The sequence below is a fragment of the Myotis nattereri genome, assembly GCF_964212035.1.
Source record: "Myotis nattereri genome assembly, chromosome: 8".
Taxonomy (NCBI): domain Eukaryota; kingdom Metazoa; phylum Chordata; class Mammalia; order Chiroptera; family Vespertilionidae; genus Myotis; species Myotis nattereri.
Window position 1 is genome coordinate 32,722,543 of NC_138083.1, and position 21,286 is coordinate 32,743,828.

Below are 21,286 nucleotides of genomic sequence, written 5' to 3' on the forward strand. Positions count from 1 at the left end.
GACAGGCGCTGAGCTGTGTGGCTTTAGGCAACTCACTAGGCCTCTCTGAACTTCCCTTTCCTCCCTGTAACATGGGGCTAATCAGAATAGAGCCTTGCTGGTTTGTTTGGAAGATTATATTATGTGTAAAGTCCTTAGCACAACGACCTCAAAAATGATAGTTAGCATTATTATTGTTGTTATTGTTTTTAGTGGGTAAGGCAACAGGGGGCAAAAGTGTGCTGTTTGTTTGGGTGGGAGAAGGGATTTGGCCCTGAGAGGGTTAAAATTCAAACCAGCTGCTCCCAGTCCCACAGATAAGGGTGGAGAAACACAGTCCAGGTCCCCAGCCCCTTCACTGCAGAATTTATGAGGTGCTGGTTGCTTTGAGTCAAAGATTAGGGGCTTCCTCCAAGCGGGGCAGGAGAAATTCAGGGTCAGTGGCCAGAAAGGACTTAGGACTCTTGTAAGAAACAGAGCAGGGAGAAACAGAGGCAGGCGGCAGGGCGTAGGCATGCACCCCACCTGCAGGCGGAGAGCAGAGAGGTGGGCGCCAAGAAAGAGAGAAAAGGCAGGGCCGGGGGCCAGCCAGGTGGGGACACGGAGACAGGTGCCCAGTGCGAAGGAGATGGGCAACCGAGAAATCAAGAAGCTGCAGTGGGGGTTGGGGGAAGAGACAGCAGAGGAGGACCACAGACAGAAAGAGAAAAGCAGAGGCAGGAGGCGGTAGCGGGAGGTGCTGGGAACCGCGGGATGGGGTCACTGGCGTGTGTGTGTGTGTGTGTGTGTGTGTGTGTGTACCTGCGTCTGGCTGACAGTAGATATGCGAGTAGGACACTGTAGGGGGCGGAAACGACGCCAGACCCCGGGGAAGGCGGGGCCGTCGGGCCACTTGGTCCCTGGCCGGGCGACCCCCTCGCCCCACCTCCGACCTCGCGCGCCGCCCAGAGTGGGTAACGCGCCGCCCCGCCGCCGGCCGGCTCCTCCCCGCCGCGGGCAGCGTCCCCGCTCCGCCGACGCCCTCACTCGACCCTGTGGCGGGTCCTCTGGCGGACGGACGGCGGGTCCGGACAGCCCGGAGCAACCCCCGCGCCCGCTGCGCCGCCCCGCCGTCGGGTTGCCGCCGGGCTATTGGGCCTCCCCGGAGTCCCCGCTGGCGCCGCCTGGGTGCCAGGAGACCGCACACCCGCCCGGACCAGGCTGCCCAGATGCGGGTGCCACTCTGCCTGTTGCTGCTCGTTGCCCACGCCACGGACATGCTCCCCCTGAACCGAAGGAGAAAGCAAGGTACGATGGGGCAGCCGGGCAGGGTGGCCAGGCGGGCACAGCAGGGCCCACCGGGGTGGCCTCCGGGGGCATCTGCCCGGTGCCCTGGGCTATTGACTCCTCCAGGTAGGTGTCAATCCCACTTTACAGATGGGGAGACTGAGGCCCATGGCACCCGCTTCGCAAGCTGGACCCAGGAGGCTCTGGGAGGAGAGGAAGGGACGGGCAGGGCTCAGTGTCCCCGCTCCCTAGGGTGGCATCAGTGCCAGGAGGAAGGAAGGTGGCTCTGTGCAGACAGGAAGCCTCGGGTGCAAGGCTGCAGGGCCCTGGGACTAGGGCACGGAGTTGGTGACCTAGAAGGCATCCTAAACATCCGGATAGGCCAGGAGGTGACACAAGGAGCTGTGGGCTGCCCAATCCCGTCACCTACCTGACTCAAGGTGTCACTCCAAGAAGTCATCGATCTTCAGTCCCCCCCCCCCCCTTGGGGTGAGGGCATGAGCTGCAGGAGCTCAGGGAGACCTGAGACCTGCTTTGGGGTCTGTTTTTTCTGGGAATGACCTGGAATGTCCAGCCCCTCCAAGAGCCTCTGTTTTTTTCATCTTGACCTCCTGGGGCCACTAGGAAGATGACCCAGGGTTTAGACTATAACCCGGGGCACCAAACCAGGGGCCCTTCCACCCTCACCTCAGAGTCCTATGCCACTGCCCCTGGCTGGGGGAGTCAGCATCCTCAAGAAGGGGGCGTGAGGGGGTCCCCACAGAACTGGAGTTGGCAGAGCCCGTGGGCGCAGGAGGAACAAGTTTCCACCTACGCCAGGCAGCCCTTCAACCTTTGGGTGCCAAGCTGAGAATCGACAGTCGAATGCCCGCCACTGTACCAAGGGGTTTTCACATACGAAGGGAATCCCCACTACATCCTCACGACATAGCTGGATGCCAAGTCTCAGACAGGTGAAGTGACTTTGCAAGTGGTCCAGCAGGTGCATGGATGACTGGTGGCTTCTTTCTTCCCAGGTGTGGTGTTAGGGCTGAGCAAGGCTACACGGGAATGAGAACCAGAGTCTGCCTTCTGGGGACTTCTAGTTCATTTGAGTGAACAGCCCTACATATGGGCACAGGAGTGGAGCAGGAAGCAGAAAGGGGCTGTGGGAGAGCGGGGAGGTAGGATCGGGTGGGGCAGGGAAAATGTGGCTCAAGGGCTCCAAGCCCTGGTGGGATGGGATAGAAGGACCCAGGGAATAGAGGTGGGTGGGCTTTCAGTAAGCCGGGGGGGGGGGGGGAGGAGGGAGGGGGAGGGACACTCCTTGGTGAATGGCCCTGACATAGTGGTTAAGTGCGTAGGCTCTGGAATCAGCCTGCCTGGGCTCAAGCCCTCTCTTCCTCAGTTACTAGCTGAGTTCCCTTGGGGAAGTCACTTTGCCACTACGAGCCTTAGATTACCCTTCTGGGGACCTTTTAGAGGATCTCTAAACTCTATCCGTTCTAGAAAAGAGCAAAAAACTTTCTCCTCATTGACTCCTCTATAAAATAAGAATAATCGTCTTAAGTGTGAATAAGTCTGAATGAGTTCATGGGTATGTCAAGTGAGTAGCCGAGAGCACCCGCTCCTAGTGGGCACTTGTATTAGTCACTCTTGTTTCCTGTCCATGGTGTTCTTGGCTGCTCTCAACAGCCGAGCCGGGCTGCTCATTATCCGCATGAGGAACCGGAATCTCAGGGAGGGAAACTGGTTGTCCAAGGTTGCACAGCCGGTAAGCAGCAAAGCAGGCTGGCACCCCCAGGCCTCCGACAGGACACAGGTGCCTCCCTCCATGCTGGGCTGGTCTTCGCTTCTCAGAGCTTCCGTTTCCCCATTGGAAGAAGAGCTGTTTTAGAAGATGTTTAGGATGTTTGTTTCTAAGTTCTAAAAAGACACACACAGAGAGACACACACACAGAGAGAAGAAAGGAGAAAAATCCCATTCCCAGTTGCTCAGTGAGGAGGCCAGGCATGGCTGCCTGGTGTGGTGGGGGCTCTCGGCACCCCTCCCCACGGTAGTTGACCTGTTGCATTTGGACGCATGCATGTCCACCCAGCCCGCATCTTCAGAGAAAGGTGTGGCTCCACTCATCAGCCAGGTGCGATAGAGACGGCTTTGGGCTTCGTCCCACTCCCGACACCTTTGTACGGGGTGGCCTTGAGTAAGTGGATTGTCCCCTCTTCCCACCCACAGCCTTGGTTTCCCCATTGGTACTGGGGTGGGTGGGTGTTGGAGGGGGTGTAGGAAAACTCTTCCTACAGCATCTTCTGCAACGTAGTCATAGGATCCCTGGCCACATAGGTTTGGGAAATGCTGGGTTTAGTAGATTTATTGACTGCATGACTTACCAGAGCATTCGTGGTGAAGAGGTGAGGATGGAGAGTGGGGCCTTTCCAAAAACAATTACACCTCAGAGACCATTTTTTCATAAGACAGCTGCTTGGAAAATTCCATGAGATTTCTGAAGGTCTTACTAGTGTTGACATTCTGGTCTAACTTTGGCAGGAGAATGTGTCCTGAAGGCACCTGGGTATTGGCAGTGCTTCATTCACTCATTCATTCATTCATTCATCCATCCATCCATCCATCCATCCATCCATTCATTTGGGTGTTCATTCAGCAAATGTTACAGGGAAATGTCTGTGCCAGGCTCTGTGTTTGGAACCTCGAGGATGCCAAGGTGAACAGACCTGGGGCCTGCCCTTGAGGAGCTGCCAGTATGGAGGCATGCCCCTCCTCTGACCTGCCCCAGCCTCCCCTCCATGCCCAGTCCTTGGCCCCAGCCTTCGGCCTACTCTGGGAGATCAGGAGGAATGACTCTGACCAGCAGCCGCCCCGTCTGACCCATCACCCCCGGGGCCTGGCTCCCACAGACCTGGGCTTCCTCGGGCTTCAGCGTCACTGCTTCTTGATTAAACTTAATTTTTCTGTTTCTAAGACAAGAAAGAATGAAAGAACAAGCTTGAGAAAGGTTTTTGGATCTCGTGTCTATTACAAAACAACATTTTGATTAATTAAATATAAATGAATCAGAACCAGATGGGGACATTTCTCTTAAAACACGCTGGGGCGTCCTGGCAGTGGGGCACTTGGACAAAGTGAGGGGGCTCTGGTCTGCACCCCCCACCCTGACATAGAGGTTCATTAGGCAGCGAGGAGAAGACAGGCTGGGACCGACTCTCCCTGCAGTCCAAGGACGCTGGGGGGCGGGAGGGGGGGGGCTCGGTGGAGGCCAGAGTCCCCCACATTCTTATGGTGCTTTTCCATCCTTCTAAACCTGAGGCAGTAAGGGGCCGAGGGAGGAGCTCTGGAATTCTGACAGCCCTGGGTTCAAACCCTAAGGCTTCTCCTGCCCTAATGTGACATCTTGGACAGGCCACGTGCCTTCTCTGATCCAGGGCTTCACATCTGTGAAATGGGAACAATTGTACCCACCATGTCCCAGAGGGAAGGTGCCCAAAGGCATACAGCAGGGTGAATTCAACCACTTCCTCCTCCCACTTGACAGCAGAGTGGAATACTCCGGGATTGGGGGAGGTGAGACTCACATGGGTTGAATCTCACCTTTGCCTCTTTTCCTTTGTTTGTAAAAGGACTGTGCCAGCGCCCCCTCCAAAGGCTTGTTAGGTGGACTGAATATAATAATAATTCTCTGTAAACAGGAAAGCCCTGTGGGCAGCCGGCGGGCAGCACTGCCCCGTGCACAGACAGAGAAGCTGAGACCCACAAGCAGGTGCCCAAGGCCTGATGGGAGAGGACCTGGATTTCTCTTCTCCAGTTCAGGGCCTTGACTAGGCACAGAACAAGGTGCAGCCCCTAAACGCGAGCGTCCAGGTGAAAGCAGGTGAAGACGCATGTCAGGGCGGAGCTGGAGGGGAAACAGGACTCCTGAAGGGCAGAGCAGGGGGGGGGGCGGGGTGATACCCACATGGGGAGCCTTCGGGGAGTGGCCCTGTGGGTCAGTAGAATGCTATCTTGGGCAAGTCCTTCTGCCCCTCCAGATCATGGTTTTCCTCATAACACAGGGGCTGGTTGAGAAAAGGGAAGCAGGATCCTCAGCGTGGAGTAGGTGCTCAATAAAACAGGCCCTGCTCACCCGCCCTCCTCCTCTGAAGCCAGTTTTGAAGCCAAACTTGGCGCTCAAATGAGATGCTGTTTTCACCTCACATGGCTCTCATTCCCCAGGGAACCCACTTCCTCTTCAGTGGATGGGAGCCACCCAGCCTCCACCCAGACTCAGAAGGAGGCCCTTGAGACTAAGTGAGGGCTGGCCACGTGCAGGAGCTGTGCATACGGGCCGTGAGTCCTCACTGTGGCTCTGCCATCTCTCAGACAAGGGAGCTGAGGCTCAGAAAGGGACAGTGACCTGTCTAGCACCTTCCAACAGCTGAGCTGGGATGCGGAGCTTTGGAGGCTCCAAAGCCTGTGCATAGAAATGGAAGTGAATCCTGTTCATGACTTGCCAAGGACTGCCCAGCAGAGGCACCTGAGAGGAGCCTCGTCAGAGGGGTAGGTTTAGGATTTTGTCAGGCGGGCATGGCAGCGAGGTAGGGGCTGGGGACTTTGGCAAGAGGAGAGAAGGTTGTATCTAGGTGGAAAGGGTCCGAGGAAGTGAAGGTCAGATTGCAGACAGGGCCAGACTCAGTCATGGATGGCCTCGGATGCCACTCGCCTGTCACCATAGTCACAAAGAAATATTGATTGAGCCCTTCCTCGGGGCCAGGCCCTGGACTAGGTGTTGACAAGGACAGCAGAGATGCGCTCTACTGTCTCTGCTGTCAGAGGCCCAGCATCTCCTTGAGATGCTAGGAACAGGTCCCTCGGAAGGATGACATAGACAGGATCCCGCTGCTCCTCAGCCCGCCTTGGGAGGGGAGACAGGTCGGTGGTGGTCCCACGCTCAGCTGAGGGGTCTGAGACTCTAAGATGGGACTTTGCTTGCTTTAGGTGTCACATGGATTAGGTGGCCCTGCTCATTGTATTCCCCTCCATGTTCTTGTCTCTCAGTCCACTGTTTGTTCATCCATCTTTTTGTCCTTCCATCTAGTGAAAAAAACCTGAAGCTCACATTAACGAAAAGTTTTTCACACTGCGGTTTGCAACCCAACAGCAGGTCAGGCAAATGCATTTAGTAAAGCACAGCCAGCATTTTTAATGAAATGGAGTGGAACGGAATAGAATAAAATAAAATATGTGGGGTCGGCAAGTATGTCTGTTGAGGGCCAGATACTTAATATTGTCAGCTTTGCAGCCATATGTGATCTGCCGCATTCTCTCCTTTGTTGTTGTGGTGGGGTTTCCTTACATTGCTTTAAAAATATGAAACCATTCTTAGCTTACAGGCCCTACAGAAAACAAGCTGTAGGCCAGATTTGGCCCATGGGCTAGAGTTTGCCAACCTCCTTTTTAGAAAATATTGGAGTGCATTGCACGTGTTAACATGAATTATTATTTTGGAAATGTGTTAGAATTCTCATATACATTTGAATGTGTGTGCAAGTGGTGAGTGTGTATGCACATGTGTGGCAAGTGTGGGTGTGTGTGCACATGGGTGTTGGCATGTGTGAATGAGTGTGTCTGTGTATTCTGTGCACTGTGTGAATTTACATAAAAGTGCAATTTCACCATTGTCAAAAAGCATGGGTCAGCCTGGCTGGTGTGGCTTAGTGGTTGAGCATCGACGCATGAACCAGGAGGTCACTGGTTCGATTCCTGGTCAGGGCACATGCCTGGGCTTGATCCCCAGTAGGGGGCATGCGGGAGGCAGCTGATCAATGATTCTCTCTCATCATTGAGGTTTCTATCCCTCTCTCCTTCTCCCTTCCTCTCTGAAATCAATAAAAACATATTTATTAAACACACACACACACACACACACACACACACACACACACACACAGGGGAACTGGCTTGTCCACAGTCATCTAGCACATGTGAATGTGACCTGGGCTTTCCTGATCCCAGATCCACAGGAGCCAAGCCTGCCTTTTCCAGAAAACCCATTCAATGCAGCTGTTCACCACCCTCTCAGTTAGACAGCACTTTACAGTTAGCAGAACGGTTCAACCTTCATTTCCTCTCCGGAGGTCGGAGAAGGGTTATGAATAACGGAATGTTAGGGCTGAAAAGGCCAATTGAGACCTTTGAGACCAACACTTGGAAAAATGGAACCTCCAGTCAAGGTCCCCAAGACGGGGGTGAAAGTGGGGGTTCAGGAGAGATGGGGTGAGGGTGGCTTTGGTTAGGTAGAGGAAGGCAGCTTGTCCCAGAGTTGGAAAGTCTGACTTAGAGCTTCTCAGAGCCTCAGCTTCCCTCCGTGTGACTTGGGCGTGCTCTCTCTGCTCTGCCTTTCTCCCTGGTCTAAGGATAAAGGTCAGATGAGCAGATGGACCCACGAGGCTGTTCACAGCTTGAGGGCTGCCTGCAGGGGTTTCTTAACCAGAGGCCAGTCTGGGGTCAGGAGCCGCATAAGGGCCTCTAGAGTTACCGAGTGCCGCATCGGGTCTGTGGCCGGAAAGGGACCTGGCGGAGGCCTGGGCCAGATGCAGAGCCACCGTGGCCTCAGAGCCTCGGGCTGTGGACATTGTCAGGACATAGAGCGGCCCCGGACTTGTTGGGCACCCAGAAGCATGCTCCTCACCTGTAGATCTACATTCTACACCCATATGTGTTCCTTGAAACATATATTTTTTCTTTGAGAATACTTAATTTCCAGTGACATGGAAGGTTTAGGAAAGTCTCTTTTGGATCTGGTTTTCTGGTTGAGCATTTACCAGATGTTACCCGTTTGGTTTTATTCAACAACGTCAGGCACTGTTCTAAGTCCTTTATACATATGAACCGATTACATTCTCCTAATAAACCTTTGAGGTGGGTACTGTTATCCTTATTTTACAGGTGACACTCAGAGGTTAAGTAACTTGCCCAACATCACACAGTCAAGTCCTGCCTGGTCCCAGACCCTAAGCTACAACTCCTGAGCTCAGTAGCCTCCCAGCCTTAATTCATCCTCACAGCAACCTGTAAGAGGACTGTTATCCACATCTTACACAGAAGAAAACTGCCTTAAGAGAGAGGAGCATTACTTGGAGTCTATGAAATGGCCATTTTTTGTTGGTAGAATACAGCCACATATTAGCAATTTCATATGGTTGAGTCCAACAGCTTGGCAAGTACATTTGGCAAAGCCAGAATGTAAACCTAGATAATTGATTCCAAAGCTTGGGTGCCTAGACACCCTGCCAGGCCTTCTCCCAGTTCATCCACATCATAGCCCATGAGTTTGTTTGATCTTGTTGTTCTACAGACGAGGCCCTCCACGCTCAGAGAGGGCAATCAACTGGCCAGGGGCACACCGCCAGGGTGGGGAGAGGTTGGGATGTGCCCTCAGCTCTCCACGGCCAGAGCCTCCTTTCTTAACCCCGTGCAACAGTCAGCACCACCTAGGACACACATGCCCTGGGCCCCATCCTGGGAGACTCCTCCAGATCCCACAGGGAAGGGTCCGATTGCCATGGATGGGCGAAGCTAACGCCTCTGGGGCACTGCTGCCTCAGGCCGGGCCGCCACCGCCTGCAATGGAATGATTTCTTGCAGCAATGCCCCATGATTCATAGGGCCCGCTCTGTGGCCCGTGGTGGGGGCTCCATTGTGCCACTGTGGGTGGGGGGTTCTGTTTCACCAGCTCAAAAGAAAGGCATTCCCCAGCCTGGGGGACCCGACCGCATGGAGAAACCACTCCCTTTCGCCAGAAGCCTCCACTTTCCCTGAGTCCTGACAGCCGTGCCCACATCCGCAGGGTGGAGACCACGGAGGAGGAATGTCACACTGCCCTTCCGGAGCCCGCGCCGGGTTTGGCACATGGGCACAGCTGTCTCCAGCAAGTGGCAGAGCGGAGGCTGGCAGGCTGGCACGAAGGCCGTGGGCTCTGCCGCTCAGACTGAGTGGCCTCGGGCAGGTCATCTCTCTCCTCTGTTCCTCTGTTGGCTACCGTGACCGTGGGGCATGAAGTGCATTCCTTGCACGTAAGGAGTGCTCAGTTAGTGACCACGATGAGTGTCCAGAGCAGTCGCGGGGGGTGGGATGTGGGCGTGGCAGGCCTGGGCGCCGCTCCCAGCTCTGCTACTGCCACGCTTGGGTGAAATACTTCCCTCCTGAGTCTCAGTGTCTCTACCAGTATAATGGAAACAATCTACATCACATGGTTGTCTCAGAGACCACGATTCCGCATGTAACCCCCCTGGGAGCCAGCAGGTGCGCAATACATGGTGGAAACAGTCATGATTCTGGGGAGCTTGGCTCTTTCCAGTGTTCAGAATGCTCCAGCCTGAGGTCAGATCTGCCTCTGCCTCTATTTGAGAGTTCTCGGCAGACCCGTTCATTGCAGGAAGGTTACTTTGAGGAGCCCAGATCCAGAGGATGGGGTGGTCCTCAGTGCTGTGTGTCTGCGGCAGAGTGACTCACCCTCCCTGAGCTTCTGTTCACTCCACTATGAAATCTGCCTCAGAGGACAGCAGCAAGGATGGAAGTGTGCGTGGGAGTGTGCGCGTGTGCGTGTGTGTGTGCATTTGCGTGTGTGTGTGGTGCTGGCCCATTACGAATGTTTGAATAACGTGATGGCTATTTGTGGAGGAAGCATGGTGGGGCCTGTCAGCCTACCCCCTGCCCACGGCGGGCTGGAAAAACCCAGTCAGATGCTGCCTTGCAGACATGTTTCCTTCCTCCCCCCTCTTGCCCCGCTCTGGCAGGCATTGGAGTCCATCAGACTCCTTAATTCACAGCACATTATCAGCACCAGTCATGCAAGACCCTGCATGCTTGCATTTTCCTTTTTCTTTTTCAATTCTTACAAATTGCTGGTTTTCTATTTTACATTTAACATTTGTTTCATTTTTTAAAATGTTTTATTTTTATTTTAACATTCTAATTTTATTTTTAACGTTTTTAATTTTAATGTGATTTATTTAAATTTACACTTTTAACTTTTTCTCAGTTTGTTTTTCATTTTCTATTTTATCATTTGTTTTAAAATGCTATTTTATTTTAAATTTTTTAATAATTTTATTCCGTTTTATTCCCCTTGTATTACATTTTTTTATTTTACTTTTTAGTATTTTCCATTTTAAAATCATTTTTGTATTTTTATTTTTCTCACTTTTTTATTGGGTTTCCTGGATTTTTTAAAAATATGTTTCTTATTGTTGATAGCGTTACAGATATCTCCCATTTTCCTCCCCTTTACCCCCCTCCTCCCAGCCCCTACCTAATTTATAGGGAGTTCCTTTTATTACCTACATTAATGCCCGCAGTTGACTTGAACATGGGAGATATCTTTCTTCAGTCTGACACTGACCTCTTAACCGTGCGAGTCCGAGTAGCAGTCGCGCAGGATGATACTGTTTGTGTGGTCGCATCTCCTGAAGGAGGAGGGGTTTCCTCCGCCTCACGGTCTGGCCTTTTTGAGTTTACAAAACGTCCGATAGTATAGGACCTATGTGAAGGGCTCATAAGAGGGGCATGAGCCCTCAGTTCTCTGTCCCGGAGCAGACACCTGACCCCACGTTCAGGGACCACCTTCCCGGGAGCGAGTCTTCGGTCACACGTGTGGATGGTCCTGATGCCGTAGCGCTCGGCCTTCCCGAGGACACTGCTGGACGTCCCGAGTGCAGGTGACACTTCCCTGTTCACCGTCGCCCGGGATGTCCTGAGCCTCTGCATCGTGGTCAGCACACACCTGTCGAGCACTTGCTGTCAGCCGGACCCTGTCCTCGGGGCCCAGACTGGTGAGGAGGCAGCCCCAACCGTGGGAGTCTCAATGTAGAGTAGGAGAGCGGTCAGCGGGAGCCCTGCCCCCGGACAGGGGTGGTTGGCTTGAAGTCCTCCCCAGAGCTGGGCATCTCTGGCCAACGGCAGACATTTCCCAGGGCTGCTTTGGCTCAGTGGCTTCACTTTGTGGATCATCTTATTCTCCTGCATCAACAACACCCAAGAAAGAGAAAGAGGACGCTCAGGACGTTTGTGCATAAAGCAGACTTGACTGAAGGTCTGGGGAGAGCTGCTAAGGGCTCATCCCTCAGGGCAGACGGTTCCAGATGGACAGTGACTGTGCTGGTCCTACAGCCTCCCCTCTCCTCCGGTCTGGGGTAACTCCTCTGCTTCTGTCTGTCCCCACAAACGGCTCGGGGCTCCTCTCTGACGGGCCTTGGGCCCTGAGAGATGTATGGCTTTCAATGGCATTTCCCTGCTTTTGGAGGGACACTGGGCAGGAGTCAGCAGGGAGGGGCTGACAGGGCACAAGGGGGCAGCTAGGAGCTTGGGCTCAGGTTTGCCTCCCCTGACTCCTCGCTGTGAGTTCTTAGGTCAACGCTTCACCTTTCAGCCCCAGTTTTCTCACCCATGAAATTGGGGGCCGGTGTACCCCAGCTTCGTAGGGTTGTGCTGGGTGTGAGATGGTTCCACACAAGGACCTGAGTAGCATGGAGTCCTGCAGGTGGCAGCTGCCCAGCCAGCGTCCGCCTGGTGCTGCCTGTTTGCAGTCCTGGCCCCTTTGAGGGTCTGCCAGAACTCAGAGACCCGCAGGTCCAGCCGCAGTGGCCCCTCTCGGCTCCAGCTCTCAGTCTTGGTTTTAACTGGGCCAGAAGGACATGGCTCCCATTTTGCAGATGAGACCCACTGACGCCTCTACGCTCTACATCTCGCTGCTGAGCGGGGCTGATTGGGAGCCTCGTCTGTGGTGGGGAAGGGATGACAACAGGAGAGCGTCACCTAGAACAGCAAGGCCCCAGCCACCCTGAGCCCCAGAGCAGGTGCAGCAACAGTGTCACGGGCTGTGCACAAGGCCAGGGGCCAGGCTGTGCACAAGGCCAGGTGGGAAGGACCAAAGGCACCCATTCCGAGACCAGGGTTCCGGTCTGCCCTCCAGTGGCCCACTGTGTGGCTCTAAACAAGTGCTGGCCCCTCTCTGAGCCTCAGGCAGGGCACCATCTCTCAAGTGGTATTATTGCCGATTTTAAACTTTAATAGTCTCTGCCCAAATTCCTTTCTCAACAGGGGCACTAGATGCTGTCTGTCTTCTATATTTGCCTGTCTTGTAGGCCATAAGTAATAATTCATCTTTTTTTTAATCATCATTTTGAAAATTATTAGTGAGGTGGGACAGCTCTTCATGTGGTTACTGGCCCATTTGTCTTTTTTTCTTTGAATTAATATCTTTGCCCATTTTCCCACCTTGGATTGTTCTTATTGTTCTTACTGATTTCTGGGAGCTCTTTGTATATGGAGGATGGTCATCCTTGGCCTAGTTTGTGTGTTATTGGCTTAATGATTAGTTTGAGCACATAATAGAAGATTATAAACATGACATGTGTACTTTTTTTTCTCAAATTCTCTATTACGTCTCTAAAACTCAATCCTTAATAAGTTTGGGCAGATCTCAGAGCTTCCTGGTACTAAAAAGCCCAGTCAAGTGCTACAATTTAAAATCATGTGTCTCCTTCAAAGCCCTCTCCTTCCCCACCACTGACTCCAGGTATCTGCTCTGTGGGGAGATGTGTCCTGCTCCCTCTCTCTCTCCCTCCCTTGTGTGTTGGGAGCAGAAGAAAGGATGGGACAGGGACTGCTGTTTCTTACTTCTCCAATACTCCTGCGACCTCACAGCTCTGAGCACAGAGAAAACTCAGGGCCCCACTATCAGCGAGCAGCAGGGGCAGGTCTAACTGTCCCTCTGCCTCCCCCCATGCCCTCCACGTGTGGCAGGTGCCCTACTGTGGCATGGGGGTGACATGGGCAGGAGCATGGGCTTGACCTCTTCTGACCTTCCTAGCTCCCTCACTGTGGTCTCCCCCCGCCCCCAGCCTCTTTTGGGTTGGGGATCTGCAGTTTGGTTCAAGCTCAACTGCCTCCTTCAGTGTCCACTTGACCCGGACAGAGAATTGACCAAATGGTGGCTGTGCAGGGTTCCCAGGACTGCCCCTGCCCCTCTGCATCTCTCATTATATTCTCCCCTCTACCCCCATAGCCATGGGGAGGGTCAGCAGGTGTGTGCAGTCAGAGGATGAAATACCCATCTCCATGGCCATCAGGTCCCCTCCAAACTATGAGGATTCTCTTGCCACCGCATCAGGGTTTAGGGAGGCAGGGAAGTACTCTGTCTGCCCCAGCCCCTGGGGGTGGGGGCAGTCCTTGGATTTTCTTCAGACATCTGCTTACGTGGGCTGGGAGGCAGTGGTGGGCAGTGGAGGGCGCATAGACAGTTGGCCCCACTCACTAAGTCCCAGAGGGGGTGTCTGGCCCCAGTTCCACCCTCATGAGTCAGCTCTCTTAGAACATGGTGACTGGGGGTGGGGAGGACACAGGCTTTGTTCCACCCTTACTCACAAGTTTTGGAGCAGTAAGAGAAGTCCTGCCCATTCAGTCAGTCAACAAACGTCTGCAGAGCACCCGGTGCACCTGGCGCTGGGCATGGCGCAAAGGCCTGGGGAACTGACCTGCACAATCCACTATCATTTTGCACGTATTTCTGAAATGTTTTCACCCTTATATTCCTGGAGTTTAGAAAAGGGCCTGGTACATTGTAGACATTCAAGAAATACCTGCCAGATGGATGGGTGGGTGGATGGATGGATGGGTGGATGGATGGATGGGTGGGTGGATGGATGGGTGGGTGGATGGATGGATGAGACCCTTATAAACACTGTCTTTACCCATCCATTTGACAGACAGGGAAACTGAGGCCCAGAGACAGGGAGAGACTTGCTGAGGATTCACAGAGCAGGAAAGAGTTCACCTCAGGGCTCTCTCCCTTCTACTAGGATGTGAGAGGGGGATGTGCCTGTGTGGAGAGGCCAGGCCCAGAAAAGGGTCCCTGAAGATGCCTGCTCACTCTGTGCCTGGTGTGGCTGGAGGCCCAAACTGAATTCCTGACTCTCTGTCACCCCTTAGGACCTCCAGGTCCCTTGGGTGCTGACTGAGGGGGCTAGACTGTCCCTGGAATGCCAACAGGGTGTGGTCTGAGGGCCAGATTCAGGCCCGTCTCAGCCTGCCCTGACTTTTAGACCCTGAGGCTAACTGGCAGTATGACCCCAGGTACCCTCTGCACGGGGAGCTGATGGTGTACCTAAATCTTCCTTAGGGCTTAATTTTGTGAGGTGAGGGGAGTGTTTGTGTTGGGCCTGTTTTGAGAGGTAGGCTTCCTCCAATGCATAATAGTAACTGCTCGTTAGTAAGACTGCCTGCCTTTAAATCCCACCTTGCCACGTACCAGCTGTGGGATCCTGGGCAGCTTGCTTGCCTTCTCTGTGCTTTAACTTCCTTGTCTGTAAGAGGAGATCATGATACCTTATAGGGTTTTCACAACAGTCTAGCCGTGTAAGAGCTCCACACGGCTCACATCTGCCAAACCTTGTTCTATGCATGTCACACCCACCAGTTTACTGCGCCTTCACAGCAATGTATGAGGACAGTTAGTGCCTTTACAGGTGGGGAAACTGGCCCCGAAAGCTTAGGTTGGGGTTTGAACCCAGGCTGTCTGTTTCCAGAGCCAGCGCTCCCCCACCTCTCCTCCTGCCGTGAGCACTGGGGTCCTGTGGGCTCGGGGGGCTTAGAGGTTATCCAGGCCCGGGCAAAGGGAACCCAAAGGCTAGGCTTGCGAGCCTCACCTCACCCCCATCCGGCTCCAGCTCTTACCGGCCCTATTCACTGAGCTCCCGTATCCATCTCGTCTCAGGAAGAACCAGGCTTCCTTGGCTGAAGAAAGCTCGAAAGCCCTCTATCAAGACCAAGCCCTGTCTTTCTGCTGGGGACACCGAGGCATGCGGCCATGAGGGGTCTGCCAAGGGCAAGGGCACACATGAGTCTAAGTCCAGCCAAGGCAGGAACCATGGTCCTTCCTAGTTCTTAGCCCCAAGGACTTCAACGTGACAGAGTAAAGGAGGTCATTTGTGGAGCAGAGGGCAAAACGTGGTATCTTCCTCAGTCAGATTAATCTCTGGGGTCACAGGCTTTCCGATCCTTCTTAAAAAGCCCACTCCGGCCCCCACCACCTTCCTAAAATCCTAGCACTCACATCTGCCCCAGGGCTCGTGGGGGGCCTCCTGGTTTGGACTGCGGGCACCACCCCTGCCCCCGAGCGTGGCAGTGGGTCTCCAGATCGGCTGGATGTGTCCCTCCCTGGTCCTAACTGCGGCAGATGCCCTCCCACTCAGCCAAAGCTGAGGCATGTACAGCCTCCCAGAGAGCCACGAGAGGCAATGCAACCCTGATGAGGAATTATAACCTCCCTCCCCAGGGGAGGGAGGGACTAGCAGCCAGCGTTTATTGCCCCCCGGCCTTGCCAGACACTTTACACACAGCTCTCAGAGCACTTTACAGCAACTACGGGAGGCTCAGAGATGGCTGCCCGAGGTCACACAGTCAGACCATCCCACTGTGGAAAGAGCCAGAACTGGAAGGGTCAAGAACCTGAGTCCCTTCTCCAGCCCACAGGGTCTCCCTGAGAACCTCCTACCGTGTACCAGACACTCACTTAACTCTACCAGGTACTGGGGGCGTAGCCAGAGCAAACAGAAACAGGCTGCCTCAGGGAGATTCCATTCTGGGGGGACGTAGGTAGCGAGTTCTCTTGAGCACCTACCATGCTCCCGGCACTGTTTTGAGCATGCTGCATTGATCCTCAAAACAGCCCTCTGAGCCAGGTACAGAAGGAGAAACTGAGGCACAGAGTATTTTAAGGCCACACACACACAGCAAATGTTTCCCTATCACATGAAAAGAAAAAACTGTCCTCTCAATATTTTTTCAAAAGAATGGCAACCTCACATACCCCACAGTTTCATGACAGTTTCACATACAGGGCAACTTTAAGGCAATTTCTTACACAATTTCACACACTTGACAACCTTCTGACACTTTCACACACAAGACAGCTTTGTGACAATTTCCAAGACAGACTGACTTTTTGACAGCTTCACACTCAGGGCAGCTTCATGACAATTCTGTGTTCACGGATAACAGGCGCTGAGCTCTGGGGAGATGGGTCCCGGGGAGGAAGTCCGCTGTGGGTATGACTGCCTGCCCTGGTCCTGGCCTCGACCAGCTGCCCTGCCCCCAGCGTTAGCCTGCCCAAGGGCGGGGGATCCAGCAGCAATCCTTTCTAAAAAAATTACGATTTTCTGAAGGTCACTGGTGGCTGTTCTGGGCTGCTCAGGGCCCCAGAGCTCCCACCAGGAACACAGATGTGACTGCTCTTTAATGAGTGACTAATGGGGGCGGGGGCGGCAGAATGCATCTTGTGGGTCCAGGGCGGGGTGTTAAGAGACAAGGGGGAGCAAAGTGAAGTGGTCAGATCCTGGACGTATTTCGGAGGTGGAACTGACTGGTTTCTGATAGACTGCATGTAGGATATGAGGACGAGAAGAGGCGCGATGACACCAAGGTTTTTGGCTGCGTGGAGTAGCCATTGACTAGGACAGATGGGAGATACAAGTGTGGAGGGCATTGTTGTTATATTCTGAGGGCCTTGGACCTTCACCCCTTGGGGTCATGCATTGACGCCTTAGCAGGCATTTGCTGTCTGCTCCTTGGCCAAGCTCTTTCCCTGCCACCAACTCACATACCATCCTGTGCTCACCTCTCTTAAAATCCTTTCCTCCTCCTACACAAACTAGTCCTGCTTCTGTCTCCACACCTGCCCCTCCAGAAACCATCCCTCCGGGCTGCAGTCTCTGAGCCCAGCCCTCACTCGGCTCTGAGCTCCTGAGCGGACAGCATCAGCTTTCTTTGCACTCTCTGATCCTGGTCCTCCCAACCAGACTGCAGGCTCCCTGAGAACAGTTTTTGAGAACATTTATTATGCCATCATTCATTCTTTCATTTAAGCAATAGTTAGTAGGTACTTACAATGTGCACGGCTATGGATATTGGAAGGACAGCACGCCAAGCTGGGCCCCAGCCCTCCAGGGAGCACCTTCGGATGCCTCCCATTTACCCCCATGAATCAAGCAATGAAACAGGGCTTATGCATCTGCCAGGAGCTGCGCAGAGCACTCCGCATGGATGAGTTCACATCACCTTCACAAGAGCCTGGGAGGTGATTGCTACTACTGTTCCCATTTTGCAGAAGAGGAGACTGAGGTTCAGAGTGAAGGCACTTGCCTTAGGCCTCCCAGCCTGGAAGTGGTGGTTTTCAGGCCCCAAAGTCAAGACCACCTGAACATGCTGCTGAACATGAGACCCTCTAGGTTCCCTCCTGAGGACTCAGAAGCGTCCGGGGGCTGGGCACCTCTGGCCCCAGACGCCCTGGGAGTCTCAAAGCCAGGAGTAACTCCAGGACCATCCCTTACTGGGGATGATGCAATCTGCCCCCCAGGCAGGAAAGCCCCATTCTCCAGTGGCAGTGACTGCCTCCCATATGTGGCGGCTGAGGAGGCAGGAGGGAGCCCAGATGTTACTTATTTCCTCTGGTCATTGGTGACAGCATCCCCCAATGCCAGGCAGGGCTTAGGGAGTGCCCAGCACTCCCTGCATGTGGCCCCCCTACATGGTTCTGGACCCTTCCCAAGGACAGAGCAGGACCTGTCCCTTTGCAGGTTGCACAGCCTCGGGGCTGGGGGGCAGTGGTCTCTCTTTTCTCATCCTTCTCACTCCCAGGGGGTCCTTCAGGACAGCTGTGTTAAATCCTCAGTCCACCATGACACATGATGTTCTCATGCAAGACACACTTCTCTGGGCACACCCCAATTATGAAGAAACTCTATCCCCAAAAATGTTGACATCAAAATGAAGCGTTCTGCCCTGACTGCCAAAGCAAGTCCAGGATTGCAAACACCCACGGAGGCATGGCAGGTGGGGATGGTCATATCACGGAGACCTCGTGAGGGTCAGGCTCGCTCAGGTCCCCACAGCATTATCTGTTAGGTCAGCCAATGCGGTTCCTGTTTTACAAATGAGAAAACTGAAGCACAAAGAGGTTAAGTTCAAGGTTACATGGGCCAGGAGAAGGGGCAGAGCTGGGATGTAAACCCAAGCAGTCTGGCTCTTAACCCGACTCCGCTCTTAAAGTGTGGTCCCAGGACCAGCAGCAGCAGCAGCATCTGGGAACCTGTTGGCAATAGACATCCTCACACGCTGCCCAGACTTACTGAGCCAGCAGCTCTCAGGGAGGCCCAGCCTCTCTGTGCGAACAAGCCCTCCAGGTGAGTCTGCTGTGCGCCCTGGTGTGAGAACCCCTGCTCTTCAGGGCCTTCTAATGTGAGGGAGTGAAGTGGGTGTAAGAGAAGCAGCAGCTCCAGGATGATAAACATAGGAGCTGACCTTTGCCCTCAGTGCCAGGTATAGTAGGGAGTGGTGGGGACTGTAGCAAACTGGAGTGCATACACCCCATCTATGTAACTCCCACCAGTTATTGCCTTGCAGCACTGTAGGCCCAGCATTGGCAGATATTTTGACTTTTTATAGAGAAGCCCAAATTCCAGGTGGTATTTTTTTTTATGTGAAATTTGATTTTTCAAGTGTTGGTAATCTATTCAAATTAGTGGGCGGGGGGTGTTTTCTGTTTTGTTTTGTTTTTAAGCGTGGGGCTGAAGTTCTTCACGTGGGTACTGAAGCTTTTTCGGGGACACATTCGCTGCGGGCTGCTGAGGAGGTGAACCTGTCTGGGGGAACATGTACTTTTCAGAGCCTCGGATGTCACCCTGTGCCTTTTGAACCATCCCCACAGGAAGCTCTCCGAGTAAAGGCAGCTGCATGATCCTGCAGAGATGACCCCGAACCCACTCCAGATCCCTAAATGGAAAAAATATGGAGATCACATGCAACTGCTGAGCCATTGATTCCAATCGCTCAGGATGTGGGCCACCCTGAGGTTTGAAGAGTGCAGGTCATTCCAAGATCCCAGCAGAAAGAATAAACTACCTTTCACCTAAGAGCAAAGTTACCGCCTCATGTCCCTGCCCTGAGCTCTTCACTAGCCCAAGGATGAGAGACCATCTCCCCGGAGATGGTAGTTGGTAGTTGCTGTGCTCTGTTTGCTCACCTATGAAAGGGGAAGAGGGTCGGAGGGTCCAAATGTGGGTGTACAATCCCACCGTGTGTGGTGACAGTGTGGGGACAGGGAGGGCACTCACATTTATGGAGAAACGCCAACTATGTGCCAGGCACCTGCCGGGTGATTTGCACACACCTTACACCAAGGCCCATGAAGGCAGCAGAGGGTACCCGTCCATGGTCTCCCAGCGAGTGGAGCCTGGATTGGAATCTAGGCACCTGAGCCACAACACATGGCCTTAGATTTCTGAGGCCAGAAAGCATGTCATCTGCTTCAATATAATAACAGCAGCTCCGTTTATCAAGGGCCTGCTGAGTGCAGGGTCGTCAGCTAAAAGTTTTCCATGCACTATCTCCTTGAATCACAACAACTTGGAGGATATGCATTATTACCCCCTTTAACGGCTAAAATAATTGAATCTCGGAAAGTGAAGGTACTTTGCCCATGATCACACAGCTGGCCCCTGGACCTGACACAGAGTAGAGGCTACTTGTTGGATGGATGGATAGACGGATTGATGGATGGATGGGTGGACGGATCAATCCTGGGCTAATGCATGCATTCAGAGCTGTCTTAAGCCTGCATCCCTTTGTAAACTGCCAAGCCTGACATGCTGAGTGCCACTGCCATTGTCCACAGCATGGACATCCAAGTCTCAACTAACCCAAGTAGCCGAAAAGGCAAAGTGACTCAGATGTCATCCCAAGACCCTGCCACCACCCGTTCTCCCGCCAGCTGCTAGAATAACACAAGGCCATACATTTTGGTCCATCTGGCATTTTGACTGGGGAAGGATGGTCTTGATTATGGGAGACGGTTGCTAAGGGAAATCACAGCGGTGCCATCCCCTCTGGTGCCCCAAGAAAACTCGGGGAGATTGCCATTAGAACTACAACGCCTTCACTTAGAAACCTGCATCTGAGCTGGGAGAGGGCAGTGATGAGGCCAGGATCCAGGTGTCGTGTAGAAGGACCCAGGTATTTTCAAAGTGTGGCCCTGAGACCCCAGAGTCCCTTGGGAGGCCATGGTGGTGGTGCTCCAGGCCCTTTTATCCTGTGAAACCGTGATCTGTGTCCTGTCTGGCAAACTAGACCATTTGATTGCAAGTTGACAGGAGGAGAGCTGGCTCAAGTGAAAAAGTGACTTTTGGGGGGATCTATGTGGTGAATCAACCCTGGGGGGACCGGAACTTGGGCGTGGAAAATGGGCAGAAACTCAATCTTTTGGACCCCAGTAGGTTTCTAGTTGCTGCTCTCTCTGCATCTGATTATTTTTCTCTCTCTGCTTCTGTCTTGGTCAGGAGTCTTTTGGTTGAAAGTGAAAGAAAACCTAACTCAAAGTGGCTTGAGAAAAGAAGACCCCCCTCCACACCCCCATGGGTGGATCCAGGTGCACAGCCGATCCGTGGCTCGGCTGCTGCTCTGTGGCCTCCGTTCTTGGGACACTCTCCCCTCATGTGGTGCCCACCATCTCTGGTCTACACCTTTCCAAGTCCAAATGGAGTGGAAAAGCACACACACACACACACACAGTCCTTGACTGGCTCTGGTTGAGATACATGCCTATGTCTGAACCCACCATGTAGTCAAGGGGACCTGAGCCCTGATTGGCCGTGCCCAGGTTGAGTGCTTCTGGGTGGAGATGGCTCTGCATGAACCTCAGACTCGGAGGGTGCAGAGGCATGGGGCCTCTGTTAGCAGAGGGGGACCACAGATGCGATTGCCCACCAGAGCTTGTCACATGTGCGCACCAGAATAGGGCACTCTGCCCTCCTACAAATATTCTTAGGTCAACAGGCCAGCCCAGACCATTGTCTATCAACCCAAAGTCAAAATTCTCAAGAGCTGCAGCCCAGCCTGCATGAGCTGTTTGTCCCTGGTTCAGCATCCACCAGGGAACAGGCTCATGCAGTACAAGTGTGGCTGCCAGGGTCAGTTCTGAGGGGTAGGAGGTTGTGAGCAAGGAGGACACTTCCAAAA

General features: G+C 53.5%; 1 protein-coding gene across 1 annotated transcript in view; it reads left to right on the forward strand.

Moving 5' to 3' along the window:
* Window positions 1–1,187: 1,187 nt before the first annotated feature.
* The window catches only part of RSPO4 (R-spondin 4), a gene marked incomplete at both ends in the record, with an annotated part of 29,752 nt that continues 9,653 nt past the window's right edge, over window positions 1,188–21,286 (forward strand). Inside the window, one exon of the mRNA XM_081096445.1 lies at window positions 1,188–1,266. Within this exon, the coding sequence (XP_080952571.1) occupies window positions 1,188–1,266 (79 nt within the window). The remainder of the gene's footprint in view (window positions 1,267–21,286) is intronic.